Source organism: Colletotrichum godetiae (assembly GCF_030913485.1).
Source record: "Colletotrichum godetiae strain CBS 193.32 chromosome Unknown BDP55scaffold_4, whole genome shotgun sequence".
Lineage (NCBI taxonomy): Eukaryota > Fungi > Ascomycota > Sordariomycetes > Glomerellales > Glomerellaceae > Colletotrichum > Colletotrichum godetiae.
In genome coordinates, this window is record NW_026851252.1 from 1,655,180 (window position 1) to 1,672,806 (window position 17,627).

Genomic DNA, 17,627 nt, shown 5'->3' on the forward strand with positions numbered 1-17,627 from the left:
ACCGGGAGGGGGTGGGGGAGGGAGCTACGGTCTCACGAGAGCCATTGCCACATAATGGCACCCCTTGTGCGCGAGTGGAGTACAGGAGAGAGGGTATGGTAGGGGAAAGGAAAGGAGGGTTGATGACTCGGCTAGGAACGAAAGGCGGAGGAAGAACTACTCGGCGTAGAATACAGAGGAGTGCAAATGGAGGTAGGGAGTCAGGCTAAAATGCCGTTGTGAAGAGAGACAGACAGGCCTGCTTGACAGCATACACTCGGCCGAAACTGGGGGGGATGAACCAAAGGAAAAGACGGCAAGTCCTGCTGCTGCTGCGTGCGTGTGCGTGCTTGTGCTTGGAGGTATGCGTATGCCGCTCTGCTTTTTTTTTTCTTTCCCTCTCTCTTTTTTTCTCAGAGGGAGTACTCCGGCTGCCGCTGTCTCTCTCTCAGTCGGTTTCTGCAGCCGTTGCTCCTCGTCCTTGACGGATGTCGCAGATGCTGCTGGCCGTGGTCTGAGCCTAGTCGCCTGGATGTTTCGCCCGTCCGGCGCGAACTTGAGAGCTGTCGTTCTCGTTGTTTGCTTTGTGCGATGTTTCCTCCGGTGGAGCACAGCGTTGCGCGCGCTGGCAGGCTAGAATCAGAGAGCGTGCCGATAGAGACTCTGGTACTGGCGATTGGCGTATCCTGTGCTGGTCGGTCGGTCGGTCAGTTCGAAGGAGTCGAGGCTGAAGTGAGAAGACTCGGTGAGAGGAAAGTTGAGGAAGTGGGCTGCACCCGTGCTGAATTGTATTTCACCGGTCTGAGGGGTACTCATGAGAGGACAGGGGTTCTTGAGACCACGCCACGCGAGAAGAGGAGCCGAGCATCTTCCCGCCCCTGCCGAGTGGATGGATTTCAGGCTGCCCGTCTGATGGGAATAAGGCGACAGGGGTGGTGGAGAGAACACTATGGAACCGACTGTTGTGAGCGCTGCTGATCCTGTTTCTGGCCTTCACTTCCGCCTCTTTTTGTGTAACCAGCAGGTGCCATTTGCTTCGTCTGCATGGAAGAGCCAAGCGTTAGGCCAATCAAGTGCCGGGAAACTTCTGATGCTGGACCTGCTGATGCTTCTGACTGTTGCTCACGGCGAAGGTTGTTACGATTCCCAGCCAACGATTGCAAATGCCGCTACGGAGTACAACTTCACACATTGGTGATCGGTTGGTCTCGGGAGGCGGATGCAGGCCCAAGGCTATCCTGTCTACTGTCTGGCCGAGATGTGGATTTGGATGCGTGTGCTTACGTGAAGCGTCCTGAAAGATCTCACGCGGGCGACGACGTGATCCAAGACTGGGAGTCATCATATTTCCATCGCCCGGCTAGCAACGTGCGCCATGCTACCAAAAGGCCGAGGCAACCAACCACCACGCGTGCGGCCGCAACCCCCCGGATTTGGCTCCCTAATCGCCTCTTTTGCCAATATGACCTCCGCGCTTCTCGACGTTCCATCGAAAAGCGCCACGGTCCCGAGAGTCTGACACCCTTTGCCTGCCTACCCTCGTTTAGTTAGATCGCTCGAGCAGCCTGCAAGTCTAGGGATGCGTGTACGGAGTATGCGTGAGGTAGCTAAGAGCAGCCTCGTCGTTATTTTCCTCTGACAATGCGTCTCCAACCCGATCCAGAGGTCGTCACCGCTTTTCCAGGAGTGAGACTACTTCAAGAAAGCTGATGAACATGTGCTGGGCCCAGCCGACTTTCTGTGCCGTCTCTGAATATGAATGGGATGAACAATGACGGAGAATGCGGCCCGCGAAAGGGGCCAGTAAAAGATTTCGGGAGAAGAACTTCGATTTCGTTCTGGGTCGTCAACAGCCCAGTTGGCTCAAACTACCATGTAATTGGTCCGTTTGAAAATCTGTCAGTCGATCGATCAGTCGATTCAGCCTGTAGCTTGCACATGATTGAGTGAAATTAACATCTTCAGCTTTTGACGATGATGTAGCTGCTCTGCCCCAGTAACCGGGTGTACGTCCAACGCCACGGTCTGACCTGACTAGGTCTGGCCGTACTGTTGGGCCGTCCTTCGGAGCGCCGGTAAAGGAACCTGCCGGCTGTCAGAAAGTGAAGCATGCAGCAGAATACGCACTTCCGGCAGCCCCATGTCTGCTCAAAAGGGGCTTGACCGCCTTTAACCACCCCGCAGCCCCTGGTCCTGGCGTGTTGCCCGAGGCGGGTTGTCGTTGGAAAGAGGGAATTCCCATGAGATCCGCTCACGAACAGCCAATGTTGAAGACTCGTTACCATTACGAAACTGCAAGCATACCCGCAGTCGCAGGAAGTCGACGGCCGCACGGCTTCTTGACCGCGAAAAGACGATCCCGCCCTAGCAGCCGTAGGTCAAAAGGGTGCATTGCGTGCGGGCCCTGCGAATTGGTGTCCCGGCTGAGAGCAAACTTTTGACATTCATCTCAAGAAAATCTGTCGGTCAACAGATTTGGCCATTTCACAGGTAAAAGCGTCTGTGGAAAGCAAAGCCCTGCATGCGCGGGCGTCACCAACGATGGCAGCCTATGTCGATGCAGCTGATGAGGTCAGGGAACCCTCCACTAATGGTCTCGTATCAAATCAACGTCCGACGTTCCTCTGCAGGTCGCCGTGCCAGTCGAGTGAGGCGAAGTGAAGTAAGAGCGTTGCGAGATGGCCGCACGGAGCGGAAGTGTATATGTTGGATCCCTGAACCAGGCCTTGGTGATTGTGAGATGCACAAAATCGGCCTGCCAACAACGAACACGGTTGCAATATGCTGCTCCAGAGCAGGCATGGACGACGAGGAATACCGCATTCTGGTGGGACGCAGGAGACCGTGGACAGTTTAAGCTCAAATGGGCAACCGGTGAGTCGGGAGCCTCGCTTGTGGATGGTCGCTCGACAGACCAAAGACTCGACCCGTGGAACTGTGTGGATTCATCCCGGCAAGGCCAGGCGATAGCCAAGTGAAATTATGTCCCGTGGCATGCCCCCAAACCCAGAACCCCAGCGCTGTTCCGTCCTGCCCAATTCCGTCGGAGGTTGCCAGTCATTGGATTGTCTAGCTCTGCCTCGTACAATGCTTTGATGCTCAACCTTGTATCCATACTTTGGTCGGGTGCCACAATGTCGAGTCCCCGGGCTGCAGCTAGAGCGGTGGTGATTCGTGAATAGGGTGTGCTGGCCTCTTACAGCCCAGACAGTCCGATGACGATTGTGGATTGACAAATGATGACTGTTGGACTAGAGAAAATTTTGCTGGAACCTTTTATTTATTTACCGAGATTTCGTTAGGTTGCCTCGCAGGCTAATTCAGATACTACGAGAGCAACAAACTTCCAACGGATCGCAGAACTAATCGGGGCGACATTTGTCATTGCGTAAGACGAGCATAGTGATCCATTTCTCTGCCGATTCTTGAGATCTGCTGGGCACTAGTTTTGGACAAGTCAGGTTGCAATGCGCTAGCATGCGATCGTGTCCGAACGGGCGGGGAGAGTTTTTCGGGTAGGCGGACATGACTACAGATTGTGTTAGTGAAATCCGCGCGGACTTGGTTTTTGGTTGAGTCGGTTCAAACCTAGCTATCGAGTCCTTTTCAGCATCCCATAATAGTACATGAAGCGGCTGCGCATGCATGCTCCGGTGATTACGGAAGAGGTCCCGTTGCTCTAGTCCCCGGCGGAACAAGGACAACCTTGCACATCGGTCAAGTCCAGGGGCCGAGCTGGCGGACGGGAGACTCAGGTACTAGCATCGGCCCATGGAGTGGATGTATCCGCCCGGTGAGGAAGAACATCGGAGACTGCAATGTATGCCAATCGCAGATTTGTGCAGAACTGAGCAGCAAAGCAAAGCAAAGGCTGACTTTGTTGGTCTTGGTCTAGCGATTCGTGGCGCTCAGTCATTTGCTTGAGTATGATTGGCAAGGAAATACCTCAGTAAGTAAGCTGCGGAACGGTGAGCCTTGTCGGCCCCCAGCGAAGAGCGGCTTCTGGCCGAGATGCAGCTCGGCGGCCACAGCATCGTTGGAAATAGCCCGGACCTTCATCCATTCGATCAATTCTGGATAAAATGTTGAGAGGTCTACATGGATGACGTTTGCGAGGTCGGTCGACGCCTTTCGACCTTGCCCTCATGGAATCTCACTGCTGTTCCCTGGGGGTTGAACGTAGTGGTGGGCCGGAGGATACTCCGGAGGTTATGACAAAGTCGCATCGAGCATCGGCGGCAATGCAACCCACTTCGCGGTCAAGGTGACCCCCAAGGACGAGGATGGGACTGCCGGCGCTGGCCAGAAGGTCCAGAAGCCACCCCTCGCAGAGATGCGAGCCAACGACGCTGAGAGAAGCGGACGTGTGGTGTGGTGGATTGACAGCATGCAGCGAGAAAATAGCACCTAGGGGTGCAAGAATCGAAAGTAGGAAGTGTTGAGGTTTGCCGCGACTGGGGACGTGAGGTGCGGGAGGCAGCTACTAGTACCGATATAAAGGCGAGGAATGGAAGGGAGCTTCGTCTCCGCTCTCAGGTACGGCGCCGATTTCGTCACGTGGAGTGCATCCCGGGTCGGGTGGTCCGAATGCAAAGTCAAAGCTTCATGTGCCGAGCGACACGTCCAAGGCTCAGGTTCTTCATCCGACCGGCCGAGAAGGACGGGGACATCGGTGTGTGCTCAGGCCTTTTCTATCGTCGATGCCGGGAGGCCGGTGTTGAGTTAAGGTTGAACCAACGACTCACCGTAGAAGAGATCATGAGAGAATCTGATTCCAGGAGAAAAAGATGTTTGTGCTTACAGTATTATTTGCACCTAGAGGGATTGTGAGATGCCGAGTCACGACGCTTTCGGACAAAGAATTCGTTCTTGCCTGAGGTAAGGTGAAGTCGATACCTTGATGCCTCGAAGTATCTTATCTAAAAGGTATACCCGCAGGACATGGAAGGAGGCAAGCAATTGAAGTAAGGTAAGGTAAGGTAGGTAGGTAGGTGTCAGTGCGCCTTCATCACTGTGAGCAACCTGGAAGTGGCAGGACAGCAAAATTGACGGGTAGGTAAGCAAGCACGTAAGGTACCTTCTCCCTCGTGTTGCTTCTTGGATTCCACCCAAGATGCAAGCACGTTTCAATCCTCAAGTAGTGGAGGCAAGGACCGTCCCGTCCCTTCCTACCTTAAGGTACCTCACCTCACCTCACCTGCGACCTAACCATCTTGGATTCCTTGCCTTCAATCGGGTGCCTTAGGTTCCCTTCAATTGGGCTGTTCCATTTGCTTCCACCGCATTGGCTTACCATAATGAGGAAAGACCTCCATAAGGTGACTGCATTGTCAACTTGATTTGGATTGAGCAAATCCCGACTCCCAAACCACCATAGCAACTGCCCCGCAAGCATTCTACATTTGCTGATATATGACCAAGTTACGCATCCTTCCGTCTGCTCAGACGATTTCTGACTGACCGAGAGGCACGAGAAGTACCCTCCTCGACGCACCTACCTTACCTTCGGATACCTCGCCTGTCTTATCCGTACATTGACTCGATGTACGAAGCGAGATGCCTACACTTTCCACTTTCGCTAGTCAAGCAGAGAGAGCGCATTCAACAATATTACTTCTTGAGATCTGCACCGAGGCAAGTTGCATCAACACTTAGGTCCTGCTGCCCTTTGCTTATTTCCTGCATTCTGCAAACCTCCCGTTCTGACCATGTTTGCACTTACTTTAGGAAAGCTTGCGGCTGCCAGCTTCTAAGTTTCAGCTGAGCGTATAGCCAGAGCCATCCATCACCTTTCCAATCACTCAAAGGCTGGATAATCTGATACGATCTGCATCGAATGCCTCTCCTCTACTTAGGTATTTGCCCGGTTTCTTACTAGGCATTTGTCCAGCCACGTAGTTAAGCCGGTCCCACGTCCATACCTAGGTACTCCCGACGGGAGCAACAGCCTTCCCCGCGACCGCGACCGAGACAATGTCGATCTCAGCTGCGGCATATTGCCTTAATGTCTTACAAAAACGGCTGGCCGCGGCTCGACGTCGAGGCAAATCGCAAGGGAAAAGAAACAATGGTGTTGGAGAGGCTGCCGGGCCGAGGCAGTGTCGAAGAGAAAAAGAAACCACGAAGCGGCCTCTTGTCCCCCGAGTTCCGTTGCCTGCCTGCCCAGCTGAGCACAGCACCTTCCAAGCTCACACACGCACGCGTGTCTTACCGTCTGCTTGTTCGCCTTACACTACTTCAGGATGGATACAGAAGCAGCGATTCCCAGTAGATAGGTACGCTTTCCCACCTTCCTTTGCGTACCTAAACCAGGGCTTCCTGCCTCTATCAAAAGTCCACCCGTGACCTGCCTTACCTACCTAAGCAAGGCAGACAAGGCAGGAAGCCGCAACGGCTCTGGCCAAGCAGATCGACGGGAGTCCAACTAGTGCGGCTCGCGGACAAGGAAGCTGCCTAGGGTGGGCACTGTCACTTCTCAGTAGGCAGAAATCCAGGTTGCAGATTTGCGAGGTGACATCGCCATTCGCAACCCCCCCCCCCCCCCCCCCTTCTACCGTCAGCATCGTATGGTTGACATCTTCCTCGGACTTGTCCTCGACTCGTTTTTTTGGCAATTCGCCTCGAGTCAACCAACACAACTCTTCTCCTCATCTTTACCGTTAATCCTTCCTCTCGACCAATCAGGCGCCCTGTTTGAGCACCTGGTACATGGCCCCTTCCAACTGCAGCTACGCATGCAGGGCAAGACACAAGCACACAAATCGGAACCCAACATTATCATGCAAATTCCCCACGCCCACGCTCACGCCCACGCTCACGATCACTTCCTGGATCACTAGAACACCTCAGTCAATGCGTACCTTGTCACCGGTATCACCAAATTTCATAATTCGGCCTATTACCTGGTGCAACGTCGTGTCGCCCCGCCATCGGTCAACATCGTGTTTGTCAGTCACCGCAGTAGTGGCGGCACGTTTGCAGGTAGAATCGACAGCAGGCCTCGATAGCATTCCTTCCTGCTGATTTTCTGCAGTGGTATACGACTCAGGAAAGATCCGAATATTTGTCCATCTGTCATTTGACAGTTTCGTCCCCCCTCCAAAGCGACACTTGTCGCCTTCTTCTGCCCTGTCTTCCATCAACTTCCTTGATGCCGTGAAACACCTTCGCTATATGACGTTGAGCGCCATTGGACAGTCTGCTTTCAACATTGCCGACGCTTGTCAGCTATCGTCACAAGATGGACCTGGGGTCGGACATCATACACGACATCATCCACCCCACAGCAGCCTTTACGGACATCTCCCCGTCAGAAGTCGAGCACCATGATAGTGGCATCCCGCATCGGCTTCCACCGGCCGATGACTGGGAGCGCTCTCAGCTAAATCCCAAAAACCGCATCGACAGCCTCGATCCCCTGCCCAATCCTCTGTGGCGCATCGATGGCTGTACAGGGCTCGGGACGCAGTTCTACGTTCTTCCCACGTTTCTTCACTCAACGCCGCCGCTGCGTCTCGATGCCTTCGTGCCCGAGCAGTCAACTCAAACGCCTGAGATCCGGCAATTGTTGGATTTGGACGTGGCGTTTCATACTAAAGATCGCGTCCGAGTTCAAAAGCTCAACATATCTAAGCACATCATTCGTGCTTTGCAAGTTTGGACAAAACGACTGCCCGACCCCGAGGGGTTGTTGCGATCTGTGCCATTCGGCTCTCGAATCGTTTTCAAAGACATATCTTTGGATGCCAGAGCCGTAGAGATCAACATCGCACCCACGTACTATCTCGAACGTCAACTGCTCTCGGCCTCAGCCCTCACCGATATGTGGGGACCCGAAGTCCAGATACCACAATGCATCGACTTCTCCGAGGTTCACGTCGTCGAGCAGATTCATGATAGTGTCTGCCTTGTTCAAATCAAAGGCCGCCTGTGGATTTTGAAGACACTGACAAGTTATACCAAGTACTTGTACCATGAACTTAAGCTTCTGTTGTCAGTAATACCACACCAAAACATCATGTCACGTCCCGCACACCTCGTCACAAAGCGTTGCACTTTTGGTAGCAAGGTTGCCGTTATCGGATTCACTCTCGAGTACCATCATTACGGTACTTTGAGAGACATTGTACCTCTATCGCGGATTCATGATACGATTTCTCCAACCGAACAAATCAAATGGTCAATACAGATTACATCGGGTGTACTGCACCACCGCAAAACCTCTGGTACATTCTATCCCGATCTCCGCCTCGACAACATCGTCTTATCAAAGGACAGAGATGCGGTCATGGTCGATTTTGAACAGCGCGGAGTGTGGTGCGAATTTGCGTCCCCGGAGATCAATGCTGTCGAATACATCCGCATATTAGCCACAGACGACGACATACCCGAAGATACTAGAGATCACTATGCCGAGATTTTGAGACGCTTGTGTCCTGACTTTGAGTCTCTTCAAGCCAGGGAGGAGTACACGAATCCGACCAACGGCTACAACGTCTGCTGGGCATCTCTCAGCCCGAGGGAGCAGGAGGCATCGGAGGTGTACATGCTCGGGAGAGTGTTATGGTGCATCTTTGAGGGAGCTAGCGCACCTCAGCAAGCTTCTGTGTGGCAGTCCTATCGCTGGGAGACCGGCGTCGACTTTCCCGCATTTCTTAGGACGCCACCAATACTACGCTCTCTCATCGACCGTTGCACAAGTGGCCGTCGTGCCACCTTGGGTAACCAGATCGGTAGAGAAGGCAACAAAATCATTTTCAAAAGTCAAGAGAACAAAACTGAGCCCGAGGACATCCGGAGAGCTGCTGCGACGTGGTGGAAACGCGAGATAGCTTGGGCCGAGAGTTTCCTGGCCATGAGAGATCAATCAAGATCAAGTGGAGAATGGAACGAGAACCACTTCGGCAGACCTAGCTTACAGAGCGTACTAGATGAGCTAGAGAAGATTCGAGAGGAACTATGATGAACAGACACCGGGCCAAAGATGGCTTACAAAAGCTCAAACAGAACAAATGGATTCACTCAGAGATGGACGACTCGGGAATAGATAATGTTATTGTATTGCAGAACAAAAGAGAAGAGGCCTTCAATAGTACGAGATGCCTGAAGCCGTAACCTATCCACCGATGTCATCGTCTAGAGGCTTGGCGCCTTGCATCCTCTAGCAGTTGTGTGATTTAAATGAGAAGCAAGATATGTGGGAGTACAGGTAGTGTGAAGGGGATATACATGAACATGAGAAGTAGATAAAGGGGGTGAGTGTCACAGACACAAGAATGAAGAGTAATGTGGTAAAAGTCCTGTCCTCCCCAAAGACCAGAGAGGCGCTGTGTGTTTCCCTATCCTTCCCTTCATCTAACAATAGGATGCAGTGTAGGAATATTGTCCCGTGGACATGTGCTTGTGGTCCACATCATCTCATCCTCTTGGATCCCCGATCATGCCCCTGACTCTGTCCATGGCGTTTCGACCCCGCCCTGGACGAACTTGCGACGGCCAGGCCGCTGCTGCCGCCGCCGCTGCCGCCGGACCTCTTCAACCGAGCAATGAGGGAGCGGAATTTCTCGACGTAGGTGGCCGGCGCACCGTTGACGCCCAGCTGGTCCAGGATGTCTTCGAGGCTATGGAGGAAGGGTGCGGCAGCGTCGGGTGGGAGGAGGTTCAGTACGCCGAGGACGAAGTCTTCGTCACGGTCCCCCACGAGGCGGAGGAAGAGGTTCTTGTCCCGGCGGGCGATGGCGGCAGGTCTTGTAGTTGATAGTGGGGGCACGAAGTCGCGGTTGCGCTCTACGACGGCGGCGAGGATGTGGACTAGGGTGCGGGCGGCGCTGATTCGTTCCCGGGGCTCTAAGGGCCGGTCGCGCTTGAAGATTGAGGTGCGGACGAGGCCTATTACGCCGTTGATGTGTCGTGCGGCCCAGGCTACGTCGCGGGGACCCTCTGCTGAGCGTCCTTCTGGGGAGGAGGAGGAAGAGGAGGAGGTGATGGTGGATGATGTGGTGTTGGCGTAGGCGTCAAGCTCGCGCAGGACGCGGTCGACGCGCTGAGAGAGCTTGCGGAAGGGGTCGTTTACGGGGTCCGTGGAGCGCATCTGAGAGAGAAAGTAGTGGAAGAAGTCGTTGTTGGCGAGGAGCATGCGGAAGATTGTGCCCTCAAGGTCGCGGCGCTTGACAGGCTTCTTGCCCGTGGAGGGCGGGTCGGAGAAGAGATCTGGGCGGTAGTCTTCAGTCAAAGAGGACGAGGACATGACTGCCGAGAGCATCTCGCGGGCTTCGTGGACGCGGTGTGGGTTTGGGTGCTGCCGGTGCTCTTCTTCCTCTGCCTCGTCGTCCGAGTCGGTGTGTTCAGAGTCCTCTTCCGAGTCTGGGGTGACGACGTCGCAGCGGAGGCCGTCGGCTAGGACGTCCAGGTGGAAGGCCGATATGTCGGAAAAGGGGTCGCCAATCTCCTCTGGGTAGCCGTCCGCGGTCATGGTCAGGGGGGAGGTCGGGTCGTGGTCGTAGAGCGTCTGCTTGACGAGCTGATCCAGGAGCCAGAGGAGATGCTTGCAGGGCGGACCGGCCTTTTGCTGCTGTTCCCGGCACGAGCACCGGGGCGTCGCGAAGGGGCTGTCGGGGGACCCGATACGGATGGAACGGGGCACGAGCTCCGTCATCTGGAAGGCGTAAACGTCGTCCCTGAGGCGGCAGTACTGCAGCGAGAGGCGGGGCGGGTCCTTGAAGGCCTCGCGGACGCGCAGGCGGGCGTCGGGGGAGAGCGAGTCGACCTTGTAGACGAGCTTGGAGGGGGATCGGATGACGGAGTGGTCGTCGTCGTCGACGAGAGACGAGTCCGAATCGGACTCTGGCTCGGAGCTGCTGGTGCCGCCGCCGCCATCGTCGTCTCCGTAGTCGTCGTTGTCATCGTCGTAGCAATCTGAAGTGGTGATATCGCTGAGGGACTGCCGGTGCGCCTGGGCTCTGGTTGTGGGAGGCATCCTTCTTCCCAAAGAGAGCTCTCTAAACTTGGCTACGGGGGTGGGAGAGGAGGAGGAAGACATTTATGGTGTGTGAAAGGAGCAGTAAAGTTCTATATGTTTCACAGAGGCTGCTGATGAAGAAGGGGTCTCCATGGTGAATCGGTTCACGGGTTACTTATAGGCTCCAAAGGTCAGATGATAGGGGGGAAAAGAAGGGGGGAAGGGGGAAAGGGAGGGCGGAGTTAGGCCAACTATGACGAGACCCCCAGAGACCCAATGCAAGTGCTAGTTGGCGAAGCTAGCGATGCTGGATGGATGTTGGAACAGGGGGAGAAGCGTAGTAAGGTAAGGTAGGCAGATGAAGACAAATCTAAGACGAGCCCCGGTGCAGACACACGAGTGGTAGACGAGCATATCCCATGGAGATGAACGATGTGACGCATAGCAGTAGGAGGGGTGCGGTAAAAAGGACAAGAGCAGGATCGAGAACTACTGGCCGGTTCGGGATCCCCCCTCCCCCTTGTCTTGCGAGAAGCTGATCAGATCACCTTCTAGAAACAATTCCATTTCCTAAACTTTTTCCTTTCTGCATACTCGCCCAGCCCCTGATCCCAGAACCGCAGTTGCTAGGAAAAAATCAGGCGGGATGAGGTGGAGGGATGTGGGAGGTCGGCTCGCCCTGGCCGAGACCGAAGTCTGGATGTGTGCCGTGAGCTCAGCAACCATGCCGGGACAAGCAGAAAGCTCGGGCTGAGGGCGTGGTTCTGCGGCGCAATAGAGAGTTGGGACAAGGTTTTGGGTCGAAACTCCACATCAGGTGGTCGTAGAAGCTTGGGTGGAAAGGAAAGCAATGCAGAGTAAGGTCAGGCCAAAGAGAGAAACATCGGACTGCGCAGATCGAAGGTCTTTGCGCCGTGCGGTGGCGGCGCGTGGCATGGGGAAGAAAAGGGGCATTGGTCTCTTCGGTTTCCATGTCCAGGGTCTGGGAAAAAAGCTACGACGCATGAACAATGGGATAACTGACCGAGAAGGTCTCGTCTGGCGCGACTCATAGGACGAAGTACGGCAAAGTGGGGGGGAGGGAGCGAGGAAGATGGAGAGAATGCACTGCGACGATGAGAGACTGGCGACGAGATACGCTGATATCCGCGCTGTGGTTCGCTAGATTGCGATGAGTCCTACTTTGTCGACGATGATGGGAGAAGAGAAGTCGAAGTCGATAGAAAGAGGCAGCATTCTGGCCGGCCGGGGTGCTGGGTAAGGTACCCTGGCCCGGTTGAAGATGTTAAAAGTGGAGTCGCGTCTATCTCCCAAAGGCCGAACCGCACGGCCGACCGCCGAAGGACCGCTCCTCCACCGTTCGGTACCGTGGGCTCCAGCCTTCCACTCCTGCCAGGGAACCTAACACGCCAGAAGTTCTCTTCCATCTTCAAGGCACCTCCAGCCACGGCTCAAGCCACAAATACGTTACTGCCATTGGTCCATGGCCGCGCAAGGAGGACACCAGCATCCGGCTGCCCAATGAGGTCCCAGGCGTTTTCTAAAAACCGTCCAGTCGCTTGCTGCCTCTTTGGGGTCTGGGGCCACGCAAACGGGCCGCTGGTCACCCCACCGGGGCTACGCCGAAAACGGGAACCACAGCCCCGAACGGGCCGGCCGGTTCTGCGACCGCGTTCGTGGGTTCGCGCCCCACTTTCTTCCCTTTTCTGACGTGTATCAGGCTCTGGTTCCATGAGAAATCCAACTTCACACTCACAGCCTTCCTCCCGGCCGCATCACCGGCCGCATCCCCCCAAATGGTTGCGGCCCTTTCGACCTATCCATTTTGCTGTGCTGTCGTGCTCCTACAGACCGTCATAAACACCTCACAAGGCTTTCTCGAAGCGTAGGGACCGCTGTCCGCTGGGTTCCAAACTCCCGGAAATCGGTTGGAACGCCTTACAAGTCGGGAGGAGGGGGTCCATGGCTGAGAGGCCTCACGACGACGTTCTGGCCTACCCTAGACAGTTGAGTCTTCGGACTCGTTCGCTGCAACCTGGGGCCAACCAGACTTCAACGACAGGATCGTCACGGTATTCGTCGTCTTGTACGGCTCCCGATAACCGACCAATCACCATGATCGATGGACTGAGGCCCGTTGGACTTGACATCGGCCTCTGCGGCACTTCCTCAGCCGCAGAAGCCTTAACGGACTTCACCGGCAGTGCTCGACCTTGGCCAAGCATCAACGGCTTCTCCATGGGTCTCTAGGCAGACGACAGGGGCAAAAAGGGCTTCGCAGGATCATTGGTAAAGGCATCTAGCGGCGTGGTCTATTCATAGTCCGTACAAGTGCTCTCGTGTTATCATGGAAGTCGGGACTTGGGTGTCATCCTTCGGGCAGGCTTTGGACAGGCGCGATAGCCGCCTGCAAAAGCCTATCTCTCCAGGCTCGGCAACCTTTTCAACTTCAGAGGAAACAGGGTTCTAAGTGTGACGCATCTCGGCAATGAAAAGTGTACCAAGTCTGGACGGGGTTCCCCTGGGCTGGGGCAGAGCGGTGTGACTTCATATCACATGACGCCAGACTGACGATGATGGGTCGGGATGCCAGAAAGCGTAGTCACGCGTTACGAGGTAGGTATGATGAGCAAAACATACAGGTGGAAGTATGCTTTGTAGTCGAGTTACAAAAAGCCGCGCAATCGTTTCTTGGTCGGAAAGTGGTGAGTTTAGGGTTATCGGCACGGGTCAAGGCCATCTGATCTCTGCTGCCGAGCGAAAATGCTCCCAGCTTTGGTCACTTCTTCGCACACCCTTTAGCCTGCCCCCTTTCCGGTCCACGTGCAGCTACTCCTCGTCGGGCAAACAATGCTTTTGGTTGCAGAGCTCTGATTCATACAAGATTGATAACGTTCTTACAATGACTCTAATATTCCCGTCAAACCCCTTATGTGATTTCCAACGTTGTAATTAAGCCATACGGCCAACGTTGTCTACTAGTCACATCGATCTATCAAGAGGACGTCGTAACTTATCAATGCTCTTAATTTATTGTCCGTGTTCTTCCTAGTATTACCGCGCCTCCCCTACTGTGGAAAATGTGGCTCTCAATGAGTCCTCCCAAGACCTTTCATTTCCGACACATGAGTCTCAAAAGGCTTTGCCTACTTGTGGGCCTTGACTGACCATGTCTTCTCCTCAAATCGAACCACGCGAACTACATGATCAGCTTCAAGCACCTGCCTCCCAAGAACGACGTCCATAATGACTCCAATTTGAAGCAAAGCCAGACAACACGTAAGAATGCCACACAGCTGCGTGACCAAAGGACTGTAATCGGCGTGAACGGCATACACGGTAGGCATAGCCGCTAAAGACCACCCGGCAACGTAACAAAAGGGCAGAATCGGCAGCACGAAGACGCTCCTCCACCCGTTGAACCACTCGCGGTACCGGTACGTCATAGCGATGCCCAAAAACACGGCCGAGACGTTGCAGAACGCCCACCAGCAGGGAAACAAGCTAAACAGCACGAGAGGCTGGTGGCCGTAGTAGAGGTACAGTCCGCCGTAGTTGAGCAGGCACTCCTCCAAGACGATGTCAAACAGGCCCGCGAGGCCGAGGAAGACCAACAACGTCTTGTTGCTTACCCCGCGCATGAGGGCGCCAAAGATGGAGCATCCTAGCACGGCGCCAAAGGACCACCAGATGATGCCGACATACACATCAAACTCCCGGCCGAGAAAGGTGAACATGAGCTGGGACGGGTCGTGGGACTGCGACCAGTAGCAGTTTGCGAGGTAGTTGTCGACGGCCTCGGGCAGGACGCAGGTCGCGGCGCCGAGGGTCAGGGCCGTGGGGACGGTGGAGGACCAGCGCTTGCTCTCTGCGAGGGAGATGAGGACGAAGGTGAGGGAGAGGGCGAGGAGGATCGTCGAGACGACGCGGACGTGGGTTGCGTCTTGGGCGAAGGCGTCGTTTGGAGGGGCGATGGTGCGGAATGTCGAGTCGAAGGTGACTTTGACTTGGGCGTTTTGGGCGGATATGAGAGGTAGTGTTAAGAGGATTGAGGCTACGGCGAGAGCCGGCCGGCTGAGGAACTGCCTCATGATGTAGTGTGGTTGGTATGGAAACGAGGATGTACGGTGATGAAGAGTATGACTGGGTGTTGAAAAGTTGTATCGAGTCGTGCAGAAATCAATGTCATAGCTAGAGTTTGGACTTCAAAAGCTTTGTTATAAGTCAAGACGTATTTATATATCGACAGACGTTTTCGTCGTTCCGTCCGAAATAGTAAGTTCGGGACCGAATGAACCCTTCGAGCATGAGGCTGTGGTCGGGGATTTCCCACATGGAGGGACCCTACCACGATTGGAAGACTCCAGTCCATATTGCCACAGCATTTGAAGGAAAGCATCGGGATAACGTATCAACAGACCATCTTGAGAAGAGGGAACCAGAATATTGTCGGTGGGCTTTGCGACGTGATCCCACGATACCCAAAACGGTAGTTCGGAGCCGAGGTCGAGAGGACGCTGTTCCAATGGATTATAATTTGGCCCCGATTGAATCCTGTTTCCCTAAAAGTATGGAGCCTTCACTTTTCCGAATACATCACTTCGAAGAATACTTCAGCATCCCATGTCATTTCTTCATCATTTCTCATAAAAAAGGCCTTGGTCAAGTTACCCGGCTGGGAGGCATTTGGCCTCTTCATATACAACACAATCCCGCTGCGTACAATCAGCGCTCCCAAACTCCATATACCCCTATCTATAGCCAGACTCTACAACAAACAAGGAACAACAACAAATGTAATGGAATGGGTATTCTAAATCGCCTGCGCCACCTTGCCCCTGCGATCCCCCGCCTCTTGTGTCGCTTTCTCTTCCCTGTCGCCAGCAGAGCACTCCGCCGGCGGCAGAACCCGATCGACTGAGTGTGTCGAGTGCGACATGATATCAATAGTCGTACGGACATTAATGACCGGCCGGTCGCGCGCCTGCGTCTCCTGGACGTGGCTCCTCTGACCGAGATCGGAAGACGGCCTCGACGCGTCGTAGTCCTCGTAGTCGTCCCGCCCGTCGTCCCGGGCCGTCTTGTTCAGCTCAATACTGGATCCGGTGCCGGATAACGCCCGATCAATGTCGTTGAACGTTCTTACGGTGGAATTTGAGTTTTCGGATTTGCCTCCTCTGGCGATGGCGCCGGACGTTTCCTTTGTTCCTGGGTGGCCGCTCGTGTTGACCCAGCCTGCGCCTGACGGACGAGATTGCTTGCTTTTGTTGCTCCATCCGAATCCCCAGTTCTGAAAGAGAGGTCGGAGACTGGTGACCGAAGCCGCGATGATGCCGAGGGCGGGCTCCAGGACACTCCAGATGGCCACATCGCTGTTGGTGGAAGGATTAGCCAGGTGCTCATAACAAGTCAGACATCTGGGGACATACATTGTTTCGTAGAGGAAGTCAGCCGATATGGCGAGACGTCTCACATATGGTATGCGTACTATAAGAGCAACCCCAGCACTAGATGTTCGTTAGAACCAGGATGCTACGCCACGTATTGGAAAAGGTTTGACCTACACCATGCCCATACTCAGGAGAACGGCAACGAGTGCCTTTGTCCGCCGGTTCAAGTTGACGTTCCACAAGAGGGCGATCGGCAGCAGACCCATGCACCAGTCTGATATCGCCGAGATGATGCTATGTGCAATGGTTGCGTCCGGGACGATATTAAAGTTGATACACGACCCAGGGTCTCCGTACAGTTGTCTCCAAAAGTAGGACGGAGGCATGCACTGAAAGGTCATGATGCAGAAGAAGGCAATGGAGATCATCCAGACGACGACGAGGTTGGCGTAGATGATATAACGGTGGACTTTGTTGAGAGCGAGGCGAAGGAGCAGGAGACAAATCGAGGTTCGAATCGCCAGTGTGATTGGGGAGTATAAGACTTCGCAGATGTACCAGGCTCTAAGGGAGACGGCGGCTTGGTCGACTGTGAGTTCCGTAATGTGCTTTCCAGTGGCACCGTTGGTGATACCGTGGAGGGCGATGCCGCCGTAAACTGTGTAACCAAGCTGCGATGTGTTCATGTAAGTGGAAGGGAAAGGAAGAACGCGAGGATCGGGCAAAGTACTGACCATGGCCCCGAAGATAAGCCAATCATCAACAGCTAAACTCTTGACGATGCATACCTTGACGTAGGCTCTTGCCAAGACGAAGAAGCCGGCCGCGAGCATAAAGGACAGCTGAACAGCAAAGAGCTGCATGCCTCTGTTTTGAATGTCATCGTGCGGAACCCGTGATTCTAGTGAGCCGTCCATATTGCAAATCGGAATGGCAAAGGATGATTCAGGCAAAACACCAGAGACATTGGGCCTCCCAGTGCCATGGAAATGCGGATGGCGAGGACTTATAAGCCCTTTCACTCTCAGCCTGGTGTGTCTGGCCTAACTTGCGCCATCCCATATGTCAAAAAAGAACATTCAGTGGGGGGAGGGAGCTCAGAAAGGAAAAAGAAAACGCCCCTACATGTACCGGTTCCCCACGAGGAGATCAGGTATCGAGAGTGTATCTCTCTCAATTACTTTAAATTAAAACACCCCAGGCCCTAATCGTGTTCTCCTCCATCTAAAGATTGCATGTTCCGGAAAACCTTCTTTTACAACGAAATCTCGCTTCTGAACTCTTCTCTCGAGGCCAAGTTC

The 17,627-nt window shown here is 54.4% G+C and overlaps 5 protein-coding genes across 5 annotated transcripts; 2 read left to right on the forward strand and 3 right to left on the reverse strand.

The window, feature by feature from the left end:
• Nucleotides 1-275: 275 nt before the first annotated feature.
• On the forward strand, nucleotides 276-1,530 carry BDP55DRAFT_627273 (uncharacterized protein; the record flags this gene model as incomplete). The annotated part of the gene is made up of 3 exons (XM_060571735.1): nucleotides 276-341; nucleotides 397-943; nucleotides 1,004-1,530. 3 exons carry the CDS (start codon nucleotides 276-278, stop codon nucleotides 1,528-1,530), a joined length of 1,140 nt encoding a protein of 379 aa, XP_060435343.1.
• A 5,369-nt stretch (nucleotides 1,531-6,899) lies between these two features.
• On the forward strand, nucleotides 6,900-9,166 carry BDP55DRAFT_270721 (uncharacterized protein). Its single transcript, XM_060566415.1, has 2 exons — nucleotides 6,900-6,960; nucleotides 7,013-9,166. Exon 2 carries the CDS (start codon nucleotides 7,220-7,222, stop codon nucleotides 8,939-8,941), a length of 1,722 nt encoding a protein of 573 aa, XP_060435344.1. The 5' UTR covers nucleotides 6,900-6,960; nucleotides 7,013-7,219; the 3' UTR covers nucleotides 8,942-9,166.
• A 225-nt stretch (nucleotides 9,167-9,391) lies between these two features.
• BDP55DRAFT_724184 (SWIM zinc finger protein) lies at nucleotides 9,392-10,954 on the reverse strand (the record flags this gene model as incomplete). Its single annotated transcript, XM_060578859.1, has 1 exon — nucleotides 9,392-10,954. The coding sequence occupies one exon, from the start codon at nucleotides 10,952-10,954 to the stop codon at nucleotides 9,392-9,394; it is 1,563 nt and encodes a 520-aa protein (XP_060435345.1).
• Nucleotides 10,955-14,082: 3,128 nt separating this feature from the next.
• On the reverse strand, nucleotides 14,083-15,027 carry BDP55DRAFT_627276 (uncharacterized protein; the record flags this gene model as incomplete). Its single annotated transcript, XM_060571736.1, has 1 exon — nucleotides 14,083-15,027. The coding sequence occupies one exon, from the start codon at nucleotides 15,025-15,027 to the stop codon at nucleotides 14,083-14,085; it is 945 nt and encodes a 314-aa protein (XP_060435346.1).
• Nucleotides 15,028-15,749: 722 nt separating this feature from the next.
• BDP55DRAFT_542205 (uncharacterized protein) lies at nucleotides 15,750-17,243 on the reverse strand (the record flags this gene model as incomplete). Its single annotated transcript, XM_060568288.1, has 4 exons — nucleotides 15,750-16,308; nucleotides 16,366-16,443; nucleotides 16,501-16,997; nucleotides 17,061-17,243. The coding sequence occupies 4 exons, from the start codon at nucleotides 17,241-17,243 to the stop codon at nucleotides 15,750-15,752; spliced, it is 1,317 nt and encodes a 438-aa protein (XP_060435347.1).
• Between the last annotated feature and the right edge of the window lie 384 nt (nucleotides 17,244-17,627).